General features: G+C 45.5%; 1 protein-coding gene across 1 annotated transcript in view; it reads left to right on the top strand.

Annotated features, from left to right (window-relative positions):
- The window catches only part of ARHGAP10 (Rho GTPase activating protein 10), a 333273-nt gene that overhangs the window by 292891 nt on the left and 21658 nt on the right, over positions 1-18724 (top strand). Inside the window, exon 20 of the mRNA XM_058666789.1 lies at positions 7611-7770. Within this exon, the coding sequence (XP_058522772.1) occupies positions 7611-7770 (160 nt within the window). The remainder of the gene's footprint in view (positions 1-7610; positions 7771-18724) is intronic.

The following is an 18724-nucleotide window of genomic DNA, read 5'->3' as shown; positions in this document are numbered from 1 at the left end:
TTGGTTCAGTCTCATGCCTGGAGCTGAGATATATCTGATAGGATATTGGAGACTGGCTACTTCTGGGGTCTATAGATCATGGAACCATTAACTTTAACTTGTGTTCCCATTGGCTTCTGCGTGTTGTCCTCTGTTCCTCAAAGATATGTAATAAATGTGTGAGTAGAGTTAGTTATTTTTTGAAAAATGATATTTTGTCTTTTTTGTGTGTGTGTTGGTCTTGGGCAGATGGAGGTGGAGGAGGAGGTTTCCATGAAAATATCATTGTCAATTTGACTGGAATCTCCTGACCCGATTTAGCATGGGCATGTTATTGTCTTGGCGTAAGTGTAGTTACTTTGCTCTCAGTAAGCTGAGCTTTGAGCCTAGTGGTTTGCTGTTGGATAGTAAGAAGCATTGAAGGCTGTTCTGACCAGAAGTGCATTTTTTAAATTTTATTTGATTTTATAACACAGTTTCATAGGTTAAGAGATTCCTCCAACCGCTCCCCTGTTCCCTCCCCCCATGGTGGATTTCTCCACCTAGTTGCAGTATAACACTTCAAATCCAATCCTCATTCTTTCATTGCAAGAGTATACTTTGCATAGTGTCCAGCATCTTGTCCAGATAAGTTCAACAGTTTCTTGGGGAGACCATCTCTGGTCTGAAGGCAGAGCTGGCAGAATATCATCCCGACCAATTAAAAGCCACAACATAACATCAACAACTGTTTACAATCTTATGGAGTTAAATGACAAGGTATTGAGTGACCAATATGTTAGAAAATGCAAGTTCTTAACCACATCCTGTGATTACTTCATTGACATTTCAATTTTAGTTTGTGCACAACTGGCTGCTATACACCTTAAAATGGCTATAGAGTACTATTCAGCTGTCTCGTGTCTATTTTCATTTTCGTATTTAGTAGTTTATAATGTTGAAACATATTTTTTACTGAACTTGGTGGATTTTGGGCTAGTCCATGTTGGCTTATAACTCTTACAAGGCATCTGTCAACAGCTGAGGTGCAGAACAGTTTTAGGAGGGGTGTGCAGAGAAATGGTCAGTACCCTAGTGAGGAGTAACTTATGTTTGTATCCTACCTAGTAAGGTATATGAGTCCAGGCTAACTGTTTCCTGTCTGGTATTAAGCTTTCCTTATTGTTCTCCATCTATCCAATCCAATTTTTTTGGAGGGGGTGCTCCAGAGCGACCCTGATGGTCATTGCAGGAGATGGTGGGAATCCAAATTTGGAACTAAGTGAGGACCAGAGAAAGCTCTTCTCCTGAGTCCTGAAGGAAGTTTACTGATCAGTTTCTGCGGACTGCTCACGGCTCCTGGCTGTTGTTCCGATGACATTGGCTCCTGTGGGGTAGGATTTGGGCTTCTTTCATCCCATGTGGGAGATCCAAATGGAAGTGGATGACCTCAGAGTTCTCGGTCTCCAAAGGCACTCCAATTCCCCGTGGTCTCCTTGGCAGTTGGGATATAGTCCTTGGTGGGGATCCGGGAGTCTCCAGGGTTGGGATACAAGCCTCCTCCTGCCCACCTGCTTCACTCTGGTCCTCCCTGCTCTGTGCATATGACCTCCTGTTTTAAGAGGTTGTCAGGGATCACTCTTGATTCCCCCCATACGTCTTTATAGTTTTGCTGATGTCTAGTGCTGATTCGAGTCTGTTGTCTATAAGTTGCCTGTTATGTTCTTGATAGGGCATACTGACCAGAGTGCATTTGTATACTGGGCAGCCTACTGTAACACTCTGCAGCTCTCCAGACAAGCAATCCAGTAACTGTGAAATTTTTTTCTTTCCCTTTTTTTGCCTTCTCCTTTTCTTCCTTACTCTGCTAATACGAAAGCCAGATGCTGCAGAACAGGGAACAAGGGGGTGGCTCTGTTGCTGTAGGACCAGAATGACCTAGACACTCTGGTTTCCCTCCTCACCCAAACTTTGTAGGTTCAGGGAAAGAACAGCAGGAAGGGGAGTCAGAGGGAACCATCTTCTTAACTGTTAGGAAACACGTGGGCAGAGAAGAGAAAGAAGAAATAAATGAAATGGAAAGAAAGCTTGAATTATATTCCTTTCAGTAATATGAAAGATCAATTCAAATGGAATGACCAGGAGGTACATGGAGTAAGCATCTTGGCAGCAACCGAACCCTCTCCACGCCAAGAACAGATTACTAAAAACTTAAAATGTACTACAGTTACAATCTGTATGTCCCCTATGTTTGATCAAGCTTTTGTTTGTTGTTCTTGTGCTTGTTTTTTGCTGCAATCTGAGAAGATTGTTTTCACCTGTCATGAAAATAAACACTTGTTTATCTGCAGATTTGAAATCACACTAAACAGAGTGAACTCTTGCCTGCGTTCGCCTTGCTATCCTCAAGAGTTACCGTTCGTCTCTTTCTCACCCTTCACCTTTATTCACCGAGTTTTAATGCCTGTAATAGCCAAATGTGTATTGACTCCAATCTGGAGATCGTATTACTCAGCCATTTAATCCCTGTAATAACTTCCCAGTTCCTGCAGGATAAATTCATATATCTCAGTGTTACACACAATACTCTTTACCCTACCCCGAGCACCTGCCTTCTGTCTTTGACCCTGTCTTCCAGCCAAAACCAGTTCTATGGGCTGTTACGTCCACCGTTTCTAGTCTTTCAGCCCTGATGTTTTCTCTGCCAGGAGTTGTTTCCTTGAAATTCTGTCAATGATTTCTTCCTGAGCTTGTGGCTTGCCTTCTGCCTGTCCTTCGCACCTCCTTATTGTGGCTCTCAGAGCTCCTTGATATGATCATCTTGTAGCACATGCCAGCATATGCTGTGTTCGTCTCTACCTATTTTTGCTTTACGCTGTGAGCCCCTTTCAGATAAGAGACTGAGAGTCTTTGCTTCAATGACGTGGTGTGCCTGGTGCAGGAGGGGAAGGCCCAAGAAATACCTGTCAGTGAATTAAGAGAATTAGAGATATTTTGACTTGAGAAAATGGGGTGGGGGAAGGTGAGAACTGGAAGCTCTATGCAGATTTGGTGTAAATATTTGGAGGTTGATAGATTTTTCTCCCTTCTCCATGTCTAGAGGTGATGGCTTTCCATATCCCAGGTATTGCTGAGTTGAGGAAGCCATAGTGTGGCTTAAAGACTCCTATTGTCCTGGCACTGCACTGTGTTCCTCGAGTGTTAGCAAGACTGAGACATGCTCTGTGTACTTAGAAAACCTGTAATGGGTCAGGAAAGGAAATCAGATGTAACAACACTGTATGATTGTGTAATGCAAAATCAATTGCAACTTAGGGTTGGGAGGAGGGAGAGAAAGAATCAGGAAAGGTGATTTGGTAGTTGCTTAATACAGTGGGAGAGGATTAAGCTCTGAGACAATGGTAGTTCATTTTCATCTTTTTTTATTTTGTTTTACATTTGTTTAGAAAAAGTCACAGAGAGTAAAAGATAGATATATCTTATATTCACTGGTTTAATCCCCAAATAACTATACACCTAGGGCTTGACCAGGTCAAGCCAGAAGCCTGGGATTTGATGTGGGTGGCAGGGACCCTAATACTTGTGCCATCATCTGCTGCTGTCCTAGGCCACTGGCAGGGACCTGGATTAAGAATGGAGCAGCTGGGCCCAGCGTGATAGCATAGTGGTTAAAATCTTTGCCTTGAATGTGCCAGGATCCCATATGGTTGCTGGTTCTAATCCCAGCGGCCCTGCTTCCCATCCAGCTCCCTGCTTGTGGCCTGGGAAAGCAGTAGAGGACGGCCCAAGGCCTTGGGACCCTGCAGCCATGTGGGAGACCTGGAAGAAGTTCCTGGTTCCTGACATCGGATTGGCTCAGCTCCAGCCATTGTGGCCACTTGGGGAGTGAACTATCAGATGGAAGATCTTTCTCTCTGTCTCTCCTCCTCTCTGTATATCTGACTTTCCAATTAAAATAAATAAATCTTTAAAAAAAATAGCAGAATGGAGCAGCTGAGACTTGAACCAGTGCTCTCTTGGATTGTCAGCATCACAAGTAGTGGCTTAACCCAGTGCACAACAATGCTAGCCCCATGGCAGTTCATTTTTTGATGGGTTTTGACCTTGGAATCAGTCTGTAGTAGAATATCTTGGCTCTGCATTCACTTAACACACTCTTTTCCCCATGGTGGTTAATCTGTTGGTAGATAAGGAAGGTTAGGTGGCAAATGAGTATCTGCATTTAATGCTGAGGTCTATATTAATGCTGTGAGATTTGCAATGTTTATCCCCAACATCGTTGAGCATAGGACACTTGTTAAAAATGTTGCTGTATTTATATCTGTTAGAAAGTGGTAATTTGTGTTTGCGTGAGCTGAAGTTTCAGAAACGACTATAAATATGGAATGTTATGCATATAATGCTAATGATTGTCTTTGTCACTTGAATTCAGTGGGCGTCTCAAGCAGATAGGCTCATTCCTAAACAGCAAAGGAGAAAAGAACTTTTGCACACTTGAGAAGTCAGACGAGGCATCTTTTTGTGTGGTCATTCTGTAAACGTTCCCTTTGCCGCTGCGTGGCTACTTTCCCTTGAGGGTTCGGATGGCCTCTGTTGGCAGATAGACAGCAGAGCGAATTCTCTTCATAGAATGTGATTTAATATGTTGAATGACAGTTGGTGCTGTGTCAGTCTGCCTGGGAAAGGGATTAGTGGTGGCGAAAATGAGCTGTACTGGTTGTGACAACATCTTAGGTGGCTTTGAAAAGTAACTTTAGACCTTGCTTCTCAAGTGTCCCAGAGTCACTTCTCATGGACAGGTTTCGTTCTCCCAGTTGAAATGAGTCAGGGAGTAGGCTGGTACCAGACTGGCAACCTCTGCTTTTGCCTTGTCATGCACAGCCTGCCCTGCAGTCTGGGAAAACAGCCTTGGAAAACTAAGGACTGTGATGTAGGCTTTTTGAGCCAGGATAGGCTTATGCTCAACTCACTGTTAAGGCTGCCCTGCTTTGGAACTGCTAGCATTTTGTTGCTGCTGGCTGAGCCTGGAATTGGTAGCTGTCCCACAGGTCCCTGCTCAGAGCCTACTCTCTGGGGGATCCTTGCTGGAATCCCATGGGCATGTTCTGGCTTTTGAAGGGAGTCTTGCTCAGGTAGGATGAGGGAACCCCGGAAGGGGCTTGGGAAAGGCAGAGCTACAGGGTCTCCATGCCCACCCTTGGGCTCCTTTGCAAAGCAAAAGTGGGTGGAGTTGAGCTTTCCAGGCACAAGGAAAGAAGCAAGCAGCCTTTGTTCCAATATGGACTGTATCCCAGAAAGAAAACAAATCAAAAGAAAACCATAGCTGTGGTCTAACAGTGGGTTTTAGTTCATTGGCCTGGAAATCGGCCCTTCTATCAGAGCCGAGTTTCTCCAAGTAGCCACAGGCTCTGCTGGTGAAAGGCTGTGGAAAAAGTGACTTCACAACAGGAGCAGGCGTCCAGTGTCCCACGCTGTGCGTTTGTGGATGCGAGCAGTGCACAGCTCACAGGGAGCTTTAGACCAGGGAGAGGACCTGTCCGTGGGGCAGCGCACTTTCCTCTCTTGCTGTGCCATGTTGCCCTTACTTTCATGCAGGGCACTGAAAGAAAGGACTCAGAATCTTGTGCACAAAGCCGTCTTGGTGCTTCTCTCCTCGTGACACCCATAAACAATCCCCTCTTCAGCCCTAGCCTCCAGCTAGCCTCCATCTCCTGCTTCCTAGACTCCTGCTTCTTAGACTCCTGCTTCTTAGACTCCTGCTTCTGTAGATCTTCATTTCCAGTTGTGAATGGAGTCAGGGCACAAATAAGAATAATTTTGTACAATGAATTTTCAAGATCAGCATCTCGGAGATATGCTCAGTTCAGAGCCTAGGACTTTGTCTTGGGCTTCCGTGTCAGGAGAACTGACATCCCTGTGAGATGGCTGCGTGAGAGGAAGGTCTCTGTCGTTTCTGGAGTCCCTGTGATCCCTTGTCTGTAGGACCTAAGGTCAAGGCGGAGGAAAGGCTCCATCAGCCAGAAGCTGTAGGTGGCTGGGGCTGTGGGGCTCTGAGTTATGTTATCCTTTGCTTTTTGTGGCAGATTCTAGAACAGCCGTTGTGACTCATCCCTTGTAAAATCAAGGCTGGCTCCTGCAGGACACCTTGGAAAAGTTAATGTTTAATGAGGACCATGGGTTTGGGTGAAGGGCCAAGCTCTGATGGGTGCCGTTTAAATGTGTTTTATGGTCTCTGGGGGAACCAGGAAAGTAAGGTGTCCACCTGAGGAAACAGCCACTCCCAGGAGCTCTCTTTACAGTCTTTGGTGTTTTATATATGATTCCGTATGTGTGCAAATGACATTGAACATATGTGATACGGTCATCTGCTGTTAATTCACAATTCCTGCAAATTGTTTAGGAAATGCCTTTTTATTCTGGCTTGAATTCATTGTCTGTAGTCACACTAGGGGCCTTTCTAAACTTCTTTCTAAATGTCTGTGGGAAAAGGAAAGTTTCCTGTTATTAGGATTTTATTGTGCTGGGCTGTTAGAAATTGTAATTCCAGGGGCTGGCATTGTAGTGCAGTGGGTTAAGCTGTCACCTGTGGCACTGGAAGCTCATATGGCTCCCAGTTTGAGTCCTGGCTGCTCCATTCCTAGCTAGCTCTCTGCTTATGCACCGGCAAAGCAGCAGAACATGTCCCCGAAGTGCCTCAGTGCCTGCCGACCATGTGAGAGACCCTGATGGAATTACAGGTTCCTGACTTTAACCTAGTTCGGCCCTGGCTGGTGCAGCCATTTGGGGAGTGAATTAGGGTTAGTAGATATATTTCTTTCTTTATTACCCACACTACTGCCCTGTCATGCCCCATCACTCTGACTTTCAAGTAAATCCTTAAAAAAAGAAATAATGCTTACAGGACGCCAGCTGAGAAGACAGGGCCTATTTCATGTCATGTAGTTGATTAGCTCCAAACACTCGCTTTAGTGCATAAAGAACCAACAACTGACTAGAAAGTGAGAGGTCTTTCCCTGCTCTGAGCTGCTCTTAATGTAGTTGTTAAAGGGTAAAATTAGAAAGTAGCTGTTAAGACTTCCCCTTCCGTTTGATCTGATGTTGATCATTATATCTTTGTGGGGAAAACACAGTTGTTATTTGTGGTTTGTTTTAACTATCCTCAGTAAAAATTAGGAGACTGGTGAGACATGGCATGATAGGCCAAGCTTCTGCTTGTGGCACTGGCATCCCTGATGGGTGCTGGTTTGAATCCCTGCTGCTCCACCTCATAGCCACTTCCTTACTTGTGTCCTGGGAAAGCAGCAGAGGATGGCTCAAGTCCTTGGACCCCTGTAGCCATGTGGGAGAACTGGAGGAAGCTCCTGGCTTCAGATAGGCCCAGTTCCAGCTATTGTGGCAATTTGGAGAATGAACCAGCAGATGGAAGATCTCTGTCTCTCTGTAATTCTCCTTTCAAGTAACAATGAAGTAAACCTCAAAAAAAAAAAAAAATAGAAGAAGAAAATCAAACCTTTAAAGATAGGGCATCCAAATACTCTCAGGCTGAATTATAAATTAATTTTGAATATAATTGGGTTGACTAATCAAGTAGTTGCATGTCATGGATGGAGTTGTTTTCTTTGCTGACATTCACTGCCTTTTGTCCTCTTCAGGTGACAGTCCTAACTCTCCCAAGGAGGAGGCCCTGACCAGTGCGGTGGACTCGCTTTGCTCCACATCTCCCATCACGACGTCTGTGCCTGGGGCTTCTACCCCGGAAAAAAACCACCTCCTAGCAGACGGAGGGAGCTGTGCGGACTGGGCATCCCCTATGTAAGTAACTGCTTCAGTTTGGTGCTGAGGTCAAGCTGGCTTCAACTGTGATCATTTTGAAGTTGATGTGGTCACTGGGCACCAAAGCCCTCTGATACGAGCACCCTTGTTCTGTTAACCAGCAGAGGTGCCCTAGAGCAGATTTTGAACTGGGTCTCTGTGCTCTCAGTGGGGAAGGGGTGATGGGATGCTTCTTCAGATCTGCTCTGAGTTCAGTTTGCGGCTGTTGGGGGCTGTGCAGAGGAACTGTGTCAGTGCCTCATTATTCTCTGAGCTTGTAGAGATTCCAGAGTGCTGACACAGTGGTGATGGCCAGCTCTCAGGGCTGTTTGTTGGGTGGTATTTGGGCTGTATGAATGTTGGGCAGTGCTGTGCTGGCATTTTGCTCTGTTTTCCTGTGGAGCATCCTGAGTAATAGATGCCTGTTGGTGATGTATCCAGCTTTTCCTCATGGTTTGCATTCATGCCAGATATGTGTGGGTCAGCTCAGGTGTAACAGGACAAATGATTCTAATGTGCCAGACCCCCCTGTGCTTACTGTGTGAGGGTTTTTCTTGCTGTGTGGGGTGAGGCTGTCAGGTCAATGCAGAAGGGGTGATGTGTGGCCTCTGAAGGGCATCAAATTTCAAAACAAATACTCAGAGGAGTGAGAAAAACAACTTCACTATTAATTACCAGGCCTTACTTGATTAGTCAATCAAATTACATCCAGAAATACATTTATAATTTACCCAGAGGGTAATTTTTTTTTAAATCAGAGTTGCTGAAAATAAATTATAGATAATGATGCCATGTGACCCTGGCTGGGCATTCTTGGGACTTTAAAATGGATTGGAGAGGGTTCTTCACATTACTTGGCTTTTTATAGTTACAGCTGGATTCACATGAAATCATTATGAACTTATTAAGTATTAAGAGAGGCTGGAAGAAATTGGGCATGCAAAAATTTGGGGGTGACCTGAGGGCTCTGACAACCTGATTCCAAAACAAAATGAAAGGCCTTACACGGAAACACATTCTCCAGATGATTTTTCCCCCTGTACGATTATCTCATGTGGGTATTGTAGAAAGTTCTTGGAAAATTAAAAACAGTTAAAAGTTAACCACATTCCCCCAATAGCACTCATTTTCCATGAACTTCTGAAGAGCTCTCATATTTATTAGACAGGCTGAACATTGTTTACAGATTTAAGTTGTAAGTAATTCAGATTGCTGTATGGGTGGCAGGGACCCAGCCACTTGAACCATCACCACTGTCTCCCAGTGTCTGCACTGGCTTCCTTTCCCAGTGTCCCTGAGGGTCAGAGTTGGATCAGGGCCATAGGCTGCACAGGCAAGGGGTCCTGTGTACAGTGGGTCAGTGTTAACGCTGGAGCCAGGAGTCAGACATGGGTATTGAACATAGGTGCTAGGAAATGGGACCATGGCATGTGAGACATCTTCTTAACTGCTGGGCTAAGCACCTCTCCCCAAAGTTCGTTTTAACCGGTGTTGCTACGAGGTCATCAAAAAGGTATTTGGGGTTTAAAAAGGGAAGCGCTACCTGTCCTAGCTGATGCATGCCAATCCATGGAGAGCAGTGGAGTCAGTAATCTGTCTTCCATAGTGGCTTTGATGGAAAGTGACATTATGAGCCAGAGTATATAGCCCGTGTTCAGTTACTAACACGTCCAGGCCTGAAACAAGAAGAGCTTGATATTTTTGGTCATAAATAAAATGAGGAGTGAAGTCTCCAGCTTCCTATTGATACAATTGTAAAATGTCATGGAAAGCACTCTAACCTTGAGGGGCCAAAAGGCAAGGGGCAGGGCAGGGCAGGGAAAGTAGTTGAAACAAGCCTGGACAGGTTTTTGTTGCAATGTAGAATTTCTCTTACTTGAAGAATTTGCCTTCTTCACAGATGCAATGGATGAAATACATAAATGTCTAACATGTTTCTCATGTGTCTTCTAAAGGATTTCTTCGTGAGACCCAGCATTCTGAATTTCTTACCGTGCTAGAAAGTTTGTAGTGGTTCCCAAACTTGGATAAAGGCCAGAGTCAACTCTGAGCCTCCCCTAAACCCACTCTATGGTGCTTCAGCTGAGATTAGGATTTAGTAGGTCTACGAAGGAGCCTGGGTGTCATCATCTCCCAAAGGTTCCCAGGTTACTGGCAGGAGCCCTAAGGCAAAGGGATCCTCTCCCCATGGTACTGGGAGCATGTTGATCATATACAGCTTCTTGGGAGGGAAGCTAATTAGGGCAGGCCTTTTTCTCCCTATACGCTGGCCTAGGGTGGTGTCTTTGCTGGAATGCCTCCTGCACACTCCCATTCCCTCTGCCTATGAAAAACTCAGCACCTTTTTGACTCAAGACAGTCTTGACCCATTTTCAGGGTTTGATTTAACCTTCGCCTCCGGAATCTCTTCCCTGATATCCTCTTTAAGTCATACCTTGATCTGCTAATACTTATTATTGGGCATTCAGAGAATATTTCTTTCAAATATTAGTCTTTTACTAGCATTTGATCTTCCTGTGGTGTGGGTATCTGTATCTCTACTATATCTAATCTTTCCCTTAACCTGATAGGTCATAAAGTTTGAATGATAAGAATTATATCTTATACTGTGAACTTTGGGGTATAATATTCACATTTAAGAGTTACTAATAAATATTCCCGTTTTAATTATGTATGTATAGAAATCCCATTTTTTTCTGTTCATCATGGAAGTTCTCTTAAGTGGGTAGATTTGACTTCTGAACTGTCCTTTTTTCCTTACAAATGGTGATGAAAAGCTTTCTTTAGGAATTGTGTACAATTCATCTCACCCTTTTCATTTTGCTTTGTGTATATGCATTCTCTTCCTGTCTTCCCCTTCATCTCTGTTTACCAGCTGTATCACATTGAATATAGAAGGTTCTACCAAATGTTGGCTAAGACTCCCCTTTAAAAATGCAGAGCTGGAGGGAGAGTGAGCGAGTGCTCACTTTCTAGTTCACACCCTCAATTCTTACTGTAGCTGGGGCTCAGTCAAGGTGAAGCAGGAGTCCAGAACTTAGTCTGGGTCTCCCACATGGGCTCCAGTACTGCAGCCACCAGGTGTTGCCACTAAGGTGTACCTTAATGGAGAGAATAGAGAACAGAACTGGAACTTGAATCCATGCACTCCGATAGAAGATGTGGATGTTTCAAGTGGCGTTAACCATAAGACCAAACACTCACCCAAGATGCCTTTAAGCAGAGTTGCTCTAGGGTTATTTCTACTGCACTTGGTGTTCTGAAAAGGAGTTGCTGTTACTGCCTGGTCTTTAACTGCCACGACTGGCTCTGTTCCTGGACAAAGCATAGACTTTCCTGTCTCAGGAGCTGAGGAATGGAGTCCAAACACGCGTGGCAGCTTCGGAGGACCCCTGTAACTCTTGTGTACACAGATGATATAACCTTAGCCATGTGAAGATTTGCAGAGGAAGCCTGTAGCAGCTGTGCTTCTGACATAGGCAGTGGGTAAAAACAGCTGTGGCCTCTGGCAGGTGGAAAATAATGTCTCTGAACTAGGTTTCTGCTGCTGTTCATGGCTTGTGGGTACTGCTCCTTGCAGCCAGTCCATCTGGAGCTGTTACTTACCTGCACACGAGGCAAGGAGGTGGGTGACTTCATTGTCAGTGAAGAATTGCTAGCTCAATCTCCTTGGAGGACATTATATCATAGGTCAAGAAATTTCAAATGTTCCAAAGTCATTATCCCTCCAATCAAATAGTTTCCTCTGAGCAACTTTTCACTTTATTGATGGAACCAGGTCCTTGACAAGTAATTCTTTTAGGTTCCCTGCCCCAGAAGAGTAACAGGCGTTGGTCTTTTCATATGGTGCAGATTTCAAATGGAAAGCCATACCACCTTTTTCTGTCAGCATGGTTCCATATTCAAGATGGTGGTATCATAAAGTAGCTACTTCTCTTTCTTGCTTGACATATTGTAACCTGAGGTGCATATCACTCTGGGCCCTGGAGGGCTAGGAAGAACCTCTTTACCCTCTCGCACAGCCACTAAGGGAACCACTGGCTTTGCTCATCCTGAAGGTTAAGAATATTCCTGAATCATCTATTCCAGGTTCTACCCATGCTGCTCTGGGCCACAAAGATGCATGCCTATCTGAACTTGATGTTGCATTTATTTATTTATGAGGCCAAGAGACAGAGGGAAACAAAGAGTTCCCATTTGCTGACTCACTCCCCAGGTTCTTGCAATGATTTGCTAGGCCCAGGCCAATGCCAAGAACCAGGAAACAACCCAGGTCCTCCACAGGATGGCAGGGACTCTACTACTTGAGCTACGGCTGTCTCCCAGGGTCCGCAGGGTGCTGTAACCAGGAACCAATCCCAAGCACCTTGATGCAGGATGAGTGCATCTTAACCCTCAAGGTGTCATTTCACATCAGGAGATAGTCCTGCCCTACATGCTCTTGTGCAAGTTATCCTTGAGAGAGTCATTCAGAAAGTTCATGGACAATGGAATTACAAGGTAAATTTATTTTGGTATAGACTCTTTTTTGAGATGTCATCTGTAACTTTTTTTTAGTACATATTTTCCATGAACTTGATGAAGGTTCCTAGAAAGTATATTATTCTTGTCCTAGAGATAACTCACTTCCTTTAGGTTGGACAAGTGAGAATCCTCCCAGAGAGAGCTGTTTGGTATTTCAAATTAATACACTCTTAATTCCATGGATGCTTTTCAGCAAGTTGATGCATTTTGCTACAAGATACTAAAGTACCCCTTAAATATGATCTGTGGATTGAGAGTACCACCACAAACAGACTACCCTGTCCAGACGTCTGAAAAACAGTCCTTTAAAATAGTTTCCAGCAGTTTTCGGTGACATGTGGCACATACCTGGATATCACACAGTGGCCCACATATCTGTCATCTTGCCTCCCTCTTGGCCTTACCGCTCCCAGTCCCTGCTGGGCCTCACTTGAGTCCCATATGGGAGTGCCTGGATTTGAGGCCCAGCTTTGTTCTCAATGCAGCTTTTTGTTCATGTGTGCCTTGGGCATAGCAGGTGACGGCCCAAGGACTTAAGTGCCTGCCACATGGGAGGCCTGGATTATGTTCCTGGGTGCTGACTTCAGCCTTGCCCAGCATCAGCTATTAAATATGGGAGATCTGCTGGACTGTCTTTGTCTTTAAAACAAACAAAAAGAGATAACAAAAGAGGTGAGGAGAGAGTGACGCTTAACCCAAAGAAACTTCCAATTATCTGGATTTCTAAGGTCTGAGATTGCGATGTACATAGTGGTTTATGCTGCTGCTTGCAATGCTGACACCCCATAGAATAGTACTAATACATATTTCCAGCTACTGAACTTTTCATCCAGTTCCTTGCTGATACATCTGTGAAGCAGTGGATAATGGCCCATGTACTTGGGTCCTTGCCATGCATGTGGGAAACCCAGATGGAGTTCAGGGTTCCTGGTTCAGGTCTGAACCAATCCTAGCCATTGGGACCATTTGGAGGGTGAACCAGCAGATGGATGTTCTTTCTCATTCCCTTTCTATCACTCTGCCTTTCAAATAAATAAACAAATAACTTGGATCACTAGATAATCAAACAACCAAATAATTGAGACACAGAATTTCCAGAATTTCTGTCATCCCATTGGTGAACCATTCAGTAATAAGGTTGGTGTTTTGCTCTGCTTATCTGTAAGATGAACTGGTATCAGAACATGGAGGGCTATGTAAGTGATGTGTTGTCTGGTGCTGGAAGGAAGGAAGTAGGGACCTGTACCTGCTCCCATGCCTGTTGAGCAGCAGAACTGTGGCTCAGAGATTGAATTCTGAAGTAGGTCCATTTCTAGGGAAGATTGGGGTAACAGTCTTGTGAATTCTGCTCAGAGGTTAGCTGCACAGAAGCAGCATGGGGGAACTGGAATTTTGAAAAGTCTGAGCCTTTTTGCTGTAGCAGAAGCTGGTTGGATATTTACATTACATTTTTGTTTCCTTATCTGAGAAGCAGAGAGAGAGATGTAGAGAGACATAGAGACTGAGTTTACTTGTACCCACTGGTTCTCTTAGTGTGCATAACAGTCTGGGTTGGGTGAGGCCAGCTTACCCATGTAGGTGGCAAAGTATCAACTTACCTGAGCTGTATTAACCTGCTGCCTCACAGAGGAAAATGAGCAGGCAGCCAGCACCCAGAGCAGAGGTAGAAGTGCAACCCCAACACTGGTGGAAGGGGACAGATGTCACAGTCTCTTTGTTAACCCCCTCGCCAAATGCCGGCCCTCAGGCTGCGGTTTCGATCTGCAGAGGCTTAATGAGTTACCCTCTTGGGCCTTCTTCAGGTCTGAGACCACATAGTGGTAAGTTCTGTGGGCCATAGATCTTGTTTTAGCTGTTTTGTAAATAGTACTTCATCTTAATACTTCATATCAAACTAGTAGAGTAGATACATTTTTTTATTTTTAAAGGTAGAGAAAACAAGGCACAAAGAGCATAGGAAATCTGGCCCAAGTTACCTGAGTAATGAGGGACATGGGTGGAATTTGGCCTCTGATCCATTTGCCCCAATGACCTGTGACTCTTTTATTATTATTATTAATTACATTGTATTATGTGACACAGTTTCACAGGCTCTGGGATTCCCCCAACCCTTCCCCATACCCTCCCCCCATGGTGGATTCCTCCACCTTGTTGCAATATTGCAGCTCGAATTCAGTTGAGATTCTTTCACTGCAAGCGTAAACCAAGCAGAGTCCAGCATCTAATTGTCCAGATACATTCAACGGTTTCTTGGGGAGATCATCTCTGGTCTGAAGGTAGAGCTGGCAGAATATCATCCTGATTAATTAAAAGCCCCAACTTGACATCAACGACAATTTACAACATTATGGAATTAATTGTCATGGTGTTAAGTAACCAGTATGTTACAAGATGCAAGTTCTTAACCATAACCTGTGGCTACTTCATTGACATTTTGATTTTAGTTTGTATACAACCAGCTTCTATACACCTTAAAATGGCTATAGGGTACTATTCAGCTGTCTCGTGTCTGTCCTCATTTTAGTATTTAGCAGTCCATAGCATTGAAGCATAATTCTACTGAACCTGGTAGATTTTATGATAGTCCATGTTGGCTTATAACTCTAGCAAGGCATAGTCAGCAGTTGAGATGTAGAGCTATTTTAGGAGGGGTGTGCAGAGAAATCCTCCATTCCCCTGTGAGGAGTATCCAATCTCTGTGTCCTACCTAATAGGGTATATGTGAGTCCACGCTGATTATTTCCTGTCTGGTCCTGAGCTTTCCTTATTGTTCTCTGACTATCTATTCTGACTTTGTTTTGGGGGGGCTCCAGAGCGACCCTGATGGTCATTGCCAGAGAGGATGGGGATCCAAAGTTGGAACTAAGTAAGGACCAGAGAAAGCTCCTCTCCTGAGTCCTGAAGGAAGTTTGCTGTTCTTCTGTGTCTACGGACCCTCAGGGCTCCTAGCTATTGTTCCAATGACCCTGGATCCTGTGAGGAAGGATTTTGGCTTCTTCCATCCCATGTGGGAGATCCCAACGAGGGTGGGTGACCTCAGAGTCCTTGGCCTCTGAAGGCACTCCCATTCCCAGTGGTCTCTTTGGCAGTTGGGATATAGTCCTTGGTGCCTGTAATAATAGTCCTTTGTGTAGATCCAGGGATCTCCAGGGTTGGAATATGAGCCTCCTCCTGTCCACCTGCTCCACCCTGGGGAATGACCTGTGACTCTTACACTCATTGTTACAAAAATTAGAATGGCTGAGGGAAACAATGTGGTATAGCGGGTAAAGGTGCTGCCTGTAGATTTGTGTCCAAGCTGCTTCACTTCTGATCTAGCTCCCTGCTAATGGCCTGGAAAAAGGCAGCAGAAGATGACCCCTGCACCATTATGGAAGATCTGTAAGAAACTCTTGGCTCATGACTTCAACCTAGCTTACCCCTGGCTTTTCTGGCCTTTGTGACCATCTTGGGAATGAACCAGTGGATGGAAGCTTTAGCTCTCTCTTCTTTCTTCCCTTCTCCCCTATCTCCCCTTCTCTTGCTTCTCCTATCTCTTTCTCTCCTTCTACTCCTTCTCCATTTCTCCCTATTTCAAAATAAATACATAATTCTTTTTTTAAAATACATAATTCTTTTAAAAAGAATTTAAATTACCCTTTTGACCCCAAATGAAGCCTGGGTGACATCTGTGTCTCTGAGCTGGTCATTGCTCTTGCTGTGAAGTTGGGGGATACTGTCCCCCTGCAGCTGCTCTAGTTTCTGATGTTTACCTTTGGGACTCAACATTTACATCTGGTTCCTTCACAGTTGTCATCTTTACACCTTGGCTGAGATTTGGATTTGGGGAGGGAGCATTGGAAAGTTGATTTTGACAACAGAGCATCTTTAGCAATCCATCCTTTCATATTCTTTCTTTCCCTCTCTCCCTCTTCCCCTCTCCCCCTCTCCTTCCCCCCACTTCCCACCTCACTTATTGATTTTCCATCCTCTGGAAAAATTTTCACTCCCCAAAGGCTGCAATAGCCAAGCTGAAGCCAGGAGCCTGGATCTCCATATGGGTCTTACGCCTGGATGTCAGGGGCCTAGGCACTCACATGTCCTCTGCTGCTTTCCCTGGCCCATTAGTAGGCAGGTGGGTCAGAAGTGGAGCAGCAGGGACTCTAACCAGCCAGTATTACAGGCAGCTGCTTAGTACACTATTTCACTGCACTGGCCCCCATAATCTTTCTATGAGAAAGATGATACTCAGTTATCTTCCCTCAGCTTCAGGAAAGCTGGTAGGAATAATCATGAGGCCACTAGCTAGGCCACTGACACTCAGCCTCTGTCAACATTCATGTTGTGGGGCATGTAACTTCTGTCCTGTGCATTTCCTTTAATTCATCTCTCCAACTTTTTATGGAAATTACCTACTGTACCTACTGCTTAGCATCCTTCCATCCCTGATAACAGTAGTCCATGGTAGCTTGCTGGGACATTTTTGATATTTGTGTTATGTACTCAGCATCTGGGTGTTTGTTTCCCTTTGTTTATGTTGTAACTACTAGTTCTGAAATTTAGAGATTTCAAAGTTAGAAATTTCAAGTTAGAATGTTGATTGTCCGTGCAACTGCAAAGCCCTGTAATGATACATTTGCTTTCTAAAAATACAGACACATGTCTGAACTTTGGAGGGTTTTTTTTGTTTTTGTTTTTTTTGCTTAACTTTTTTTTTTCTTCAGATTTATTTATTTTGCTCAGGGCCTGAGTGGTAGGAGCTTCCATCAGCCTGGTGGCTGCTGGGGATACCTGAGCCAGATCAGGCTCAATGCTTAGGGCCCTGGCCACAGCCACCAGTGCCATGTGGTGTGCAAGTCCTTGGCTTGCCTGGGCCAGAGAGGTTTCTCCCTTCATGGTAAGTACTCTATGAAGGGAACTCTTGGGAGCTAGGGCAGGCCCTGACTCCGCCTGCTGCCACTTCAGGGCCTGGGTGGTAGGAGCTTCCAGCAGCCACCAGGCTGCAGCACCCACATGTGCATCCTAAGACAGGGTTTGTGGTGGGCTGGACTGCAACATTCACCAGCTCATACAAGGCCAAGATAGAGGGGCACGCTATGTCTGCCAAGGGTCTAACACCCACTGGCATGTATGAGATCTGGGTCTTAGAGTGGGCCAAGTGGGGAAATGTGGGAAACTCCCCTAGTGGATTATAACTCTCGCTGGTAGTCACATGGTCCAGGCCTCTGAGTCAGGCAAGCTGGGCAAAGTATAGCTCCAACTGGTGTCTAATGTGTGGATTGGTTTTGGAAGGGGACAAGCCGGGCAGGGCTAAGCAAACCGTACTTCACCGGGAAGAGCAGAAACAAGGCTGGAGCACAGGTCATGCCAGGCTAGACTATCATACCTACCAGTTTGCATGAGCCAGGAATGGGAGCAGACTGAGCATAAACAGGTTCTAGCACCCATCAGTGAGAATTGGGACTTGAGGCAGGCCAGGTCAGGCCAGGCTGCAGAAACTAAGGCAAAGGCCAAGACAGGTGAGGGACTGCATCAAGCTAGGTCAGAAAAAACACTGATATGTGCGGGATCTATCAGTGCAAACAGGCCTGGTTGGGGAGCTAAGGGGACACCCTGGCTGGGTTGTGGTTCCCACTAGTGAGTGTTGGGGCTGGAATGGGAGCTGCATTCTTGTCTGGACATGGCTGCAGTATCCCTCGGCAAAAGTGTGGACTGGGCACACCAGACTGGACTAGACTCCAGCAACAACTGGTGCTCGTGAGGACCAGGGTAGGTGTAAGATGGGCTATGCTAGGTCCCTGCCCTTGCTGAGCCATGTATGAGCTGCGTCTGGTGGTGGACTAGGCTTGACTGGGTTGAAACATGCAGCAATAACAATCTGAATGGATTGAAGGCCAGTCAGGAAAGACCACTACTCCTGCTAGGAGAGGAGGTGGACTAAGTGGGGCTGACCCATGGACCCGCTAGTGTGTGTGAAATCTGGCATTCAGTGAGGTTCTGATGGAGGAGCTTGGGCACCTCCTCTGTCTGGACACAGTCCTTGCAGGTGAGCACAAGAACCATGATAGGGAGCAGCCCAGATCAGGCCAGGGAATGGTACCCACTGGCATACATTTGGCATAGGTTGGACGGACCTGGCTGGGCCAGTTCACATCACCTACTGGCAAATCTGAGCACCAGAATAGAGTGTGAGTTGGGCCAGTTCAGTTACAACACATACCAGTACACATTAGGGCCTGGACTGGATGCTGGCTGAGCTGGGCTAGTCTGTAGCCCCCACCACCATGAGTTGGAATTGGGTGTAGACCAGGCTGGACCAGGCTACAGTACCCACTGGCAAATGCCAAGGCAAGGCGGGCCATGCCAGACTGGGCCACAGCACCAAATCAGCATACATGAGAACCGGGGGGAGATGAGAAGTGAGTAAAGCTGGTAGGGGGAAGCGAGGGAC

The sequence above is a fragment of the Ochotona princeps genome, chromosome 7 (assembly GCF_030435755.1).
Source record: "Ochotona princeps isolate mOchPri1 chromosome 7, mOchPri1.hap1, whole genome shotgun sequence".
NCBI lineage: Eukaryota > Metazoa > Chordata > Mammalia > Lagomorpha > Ochotonidae > Ochotona > Ochotona princeps.
Note: the sequence above shows the minus strand (reverse complement) of the source record. Positions and strands in the feature narration are given on the sequence as shown.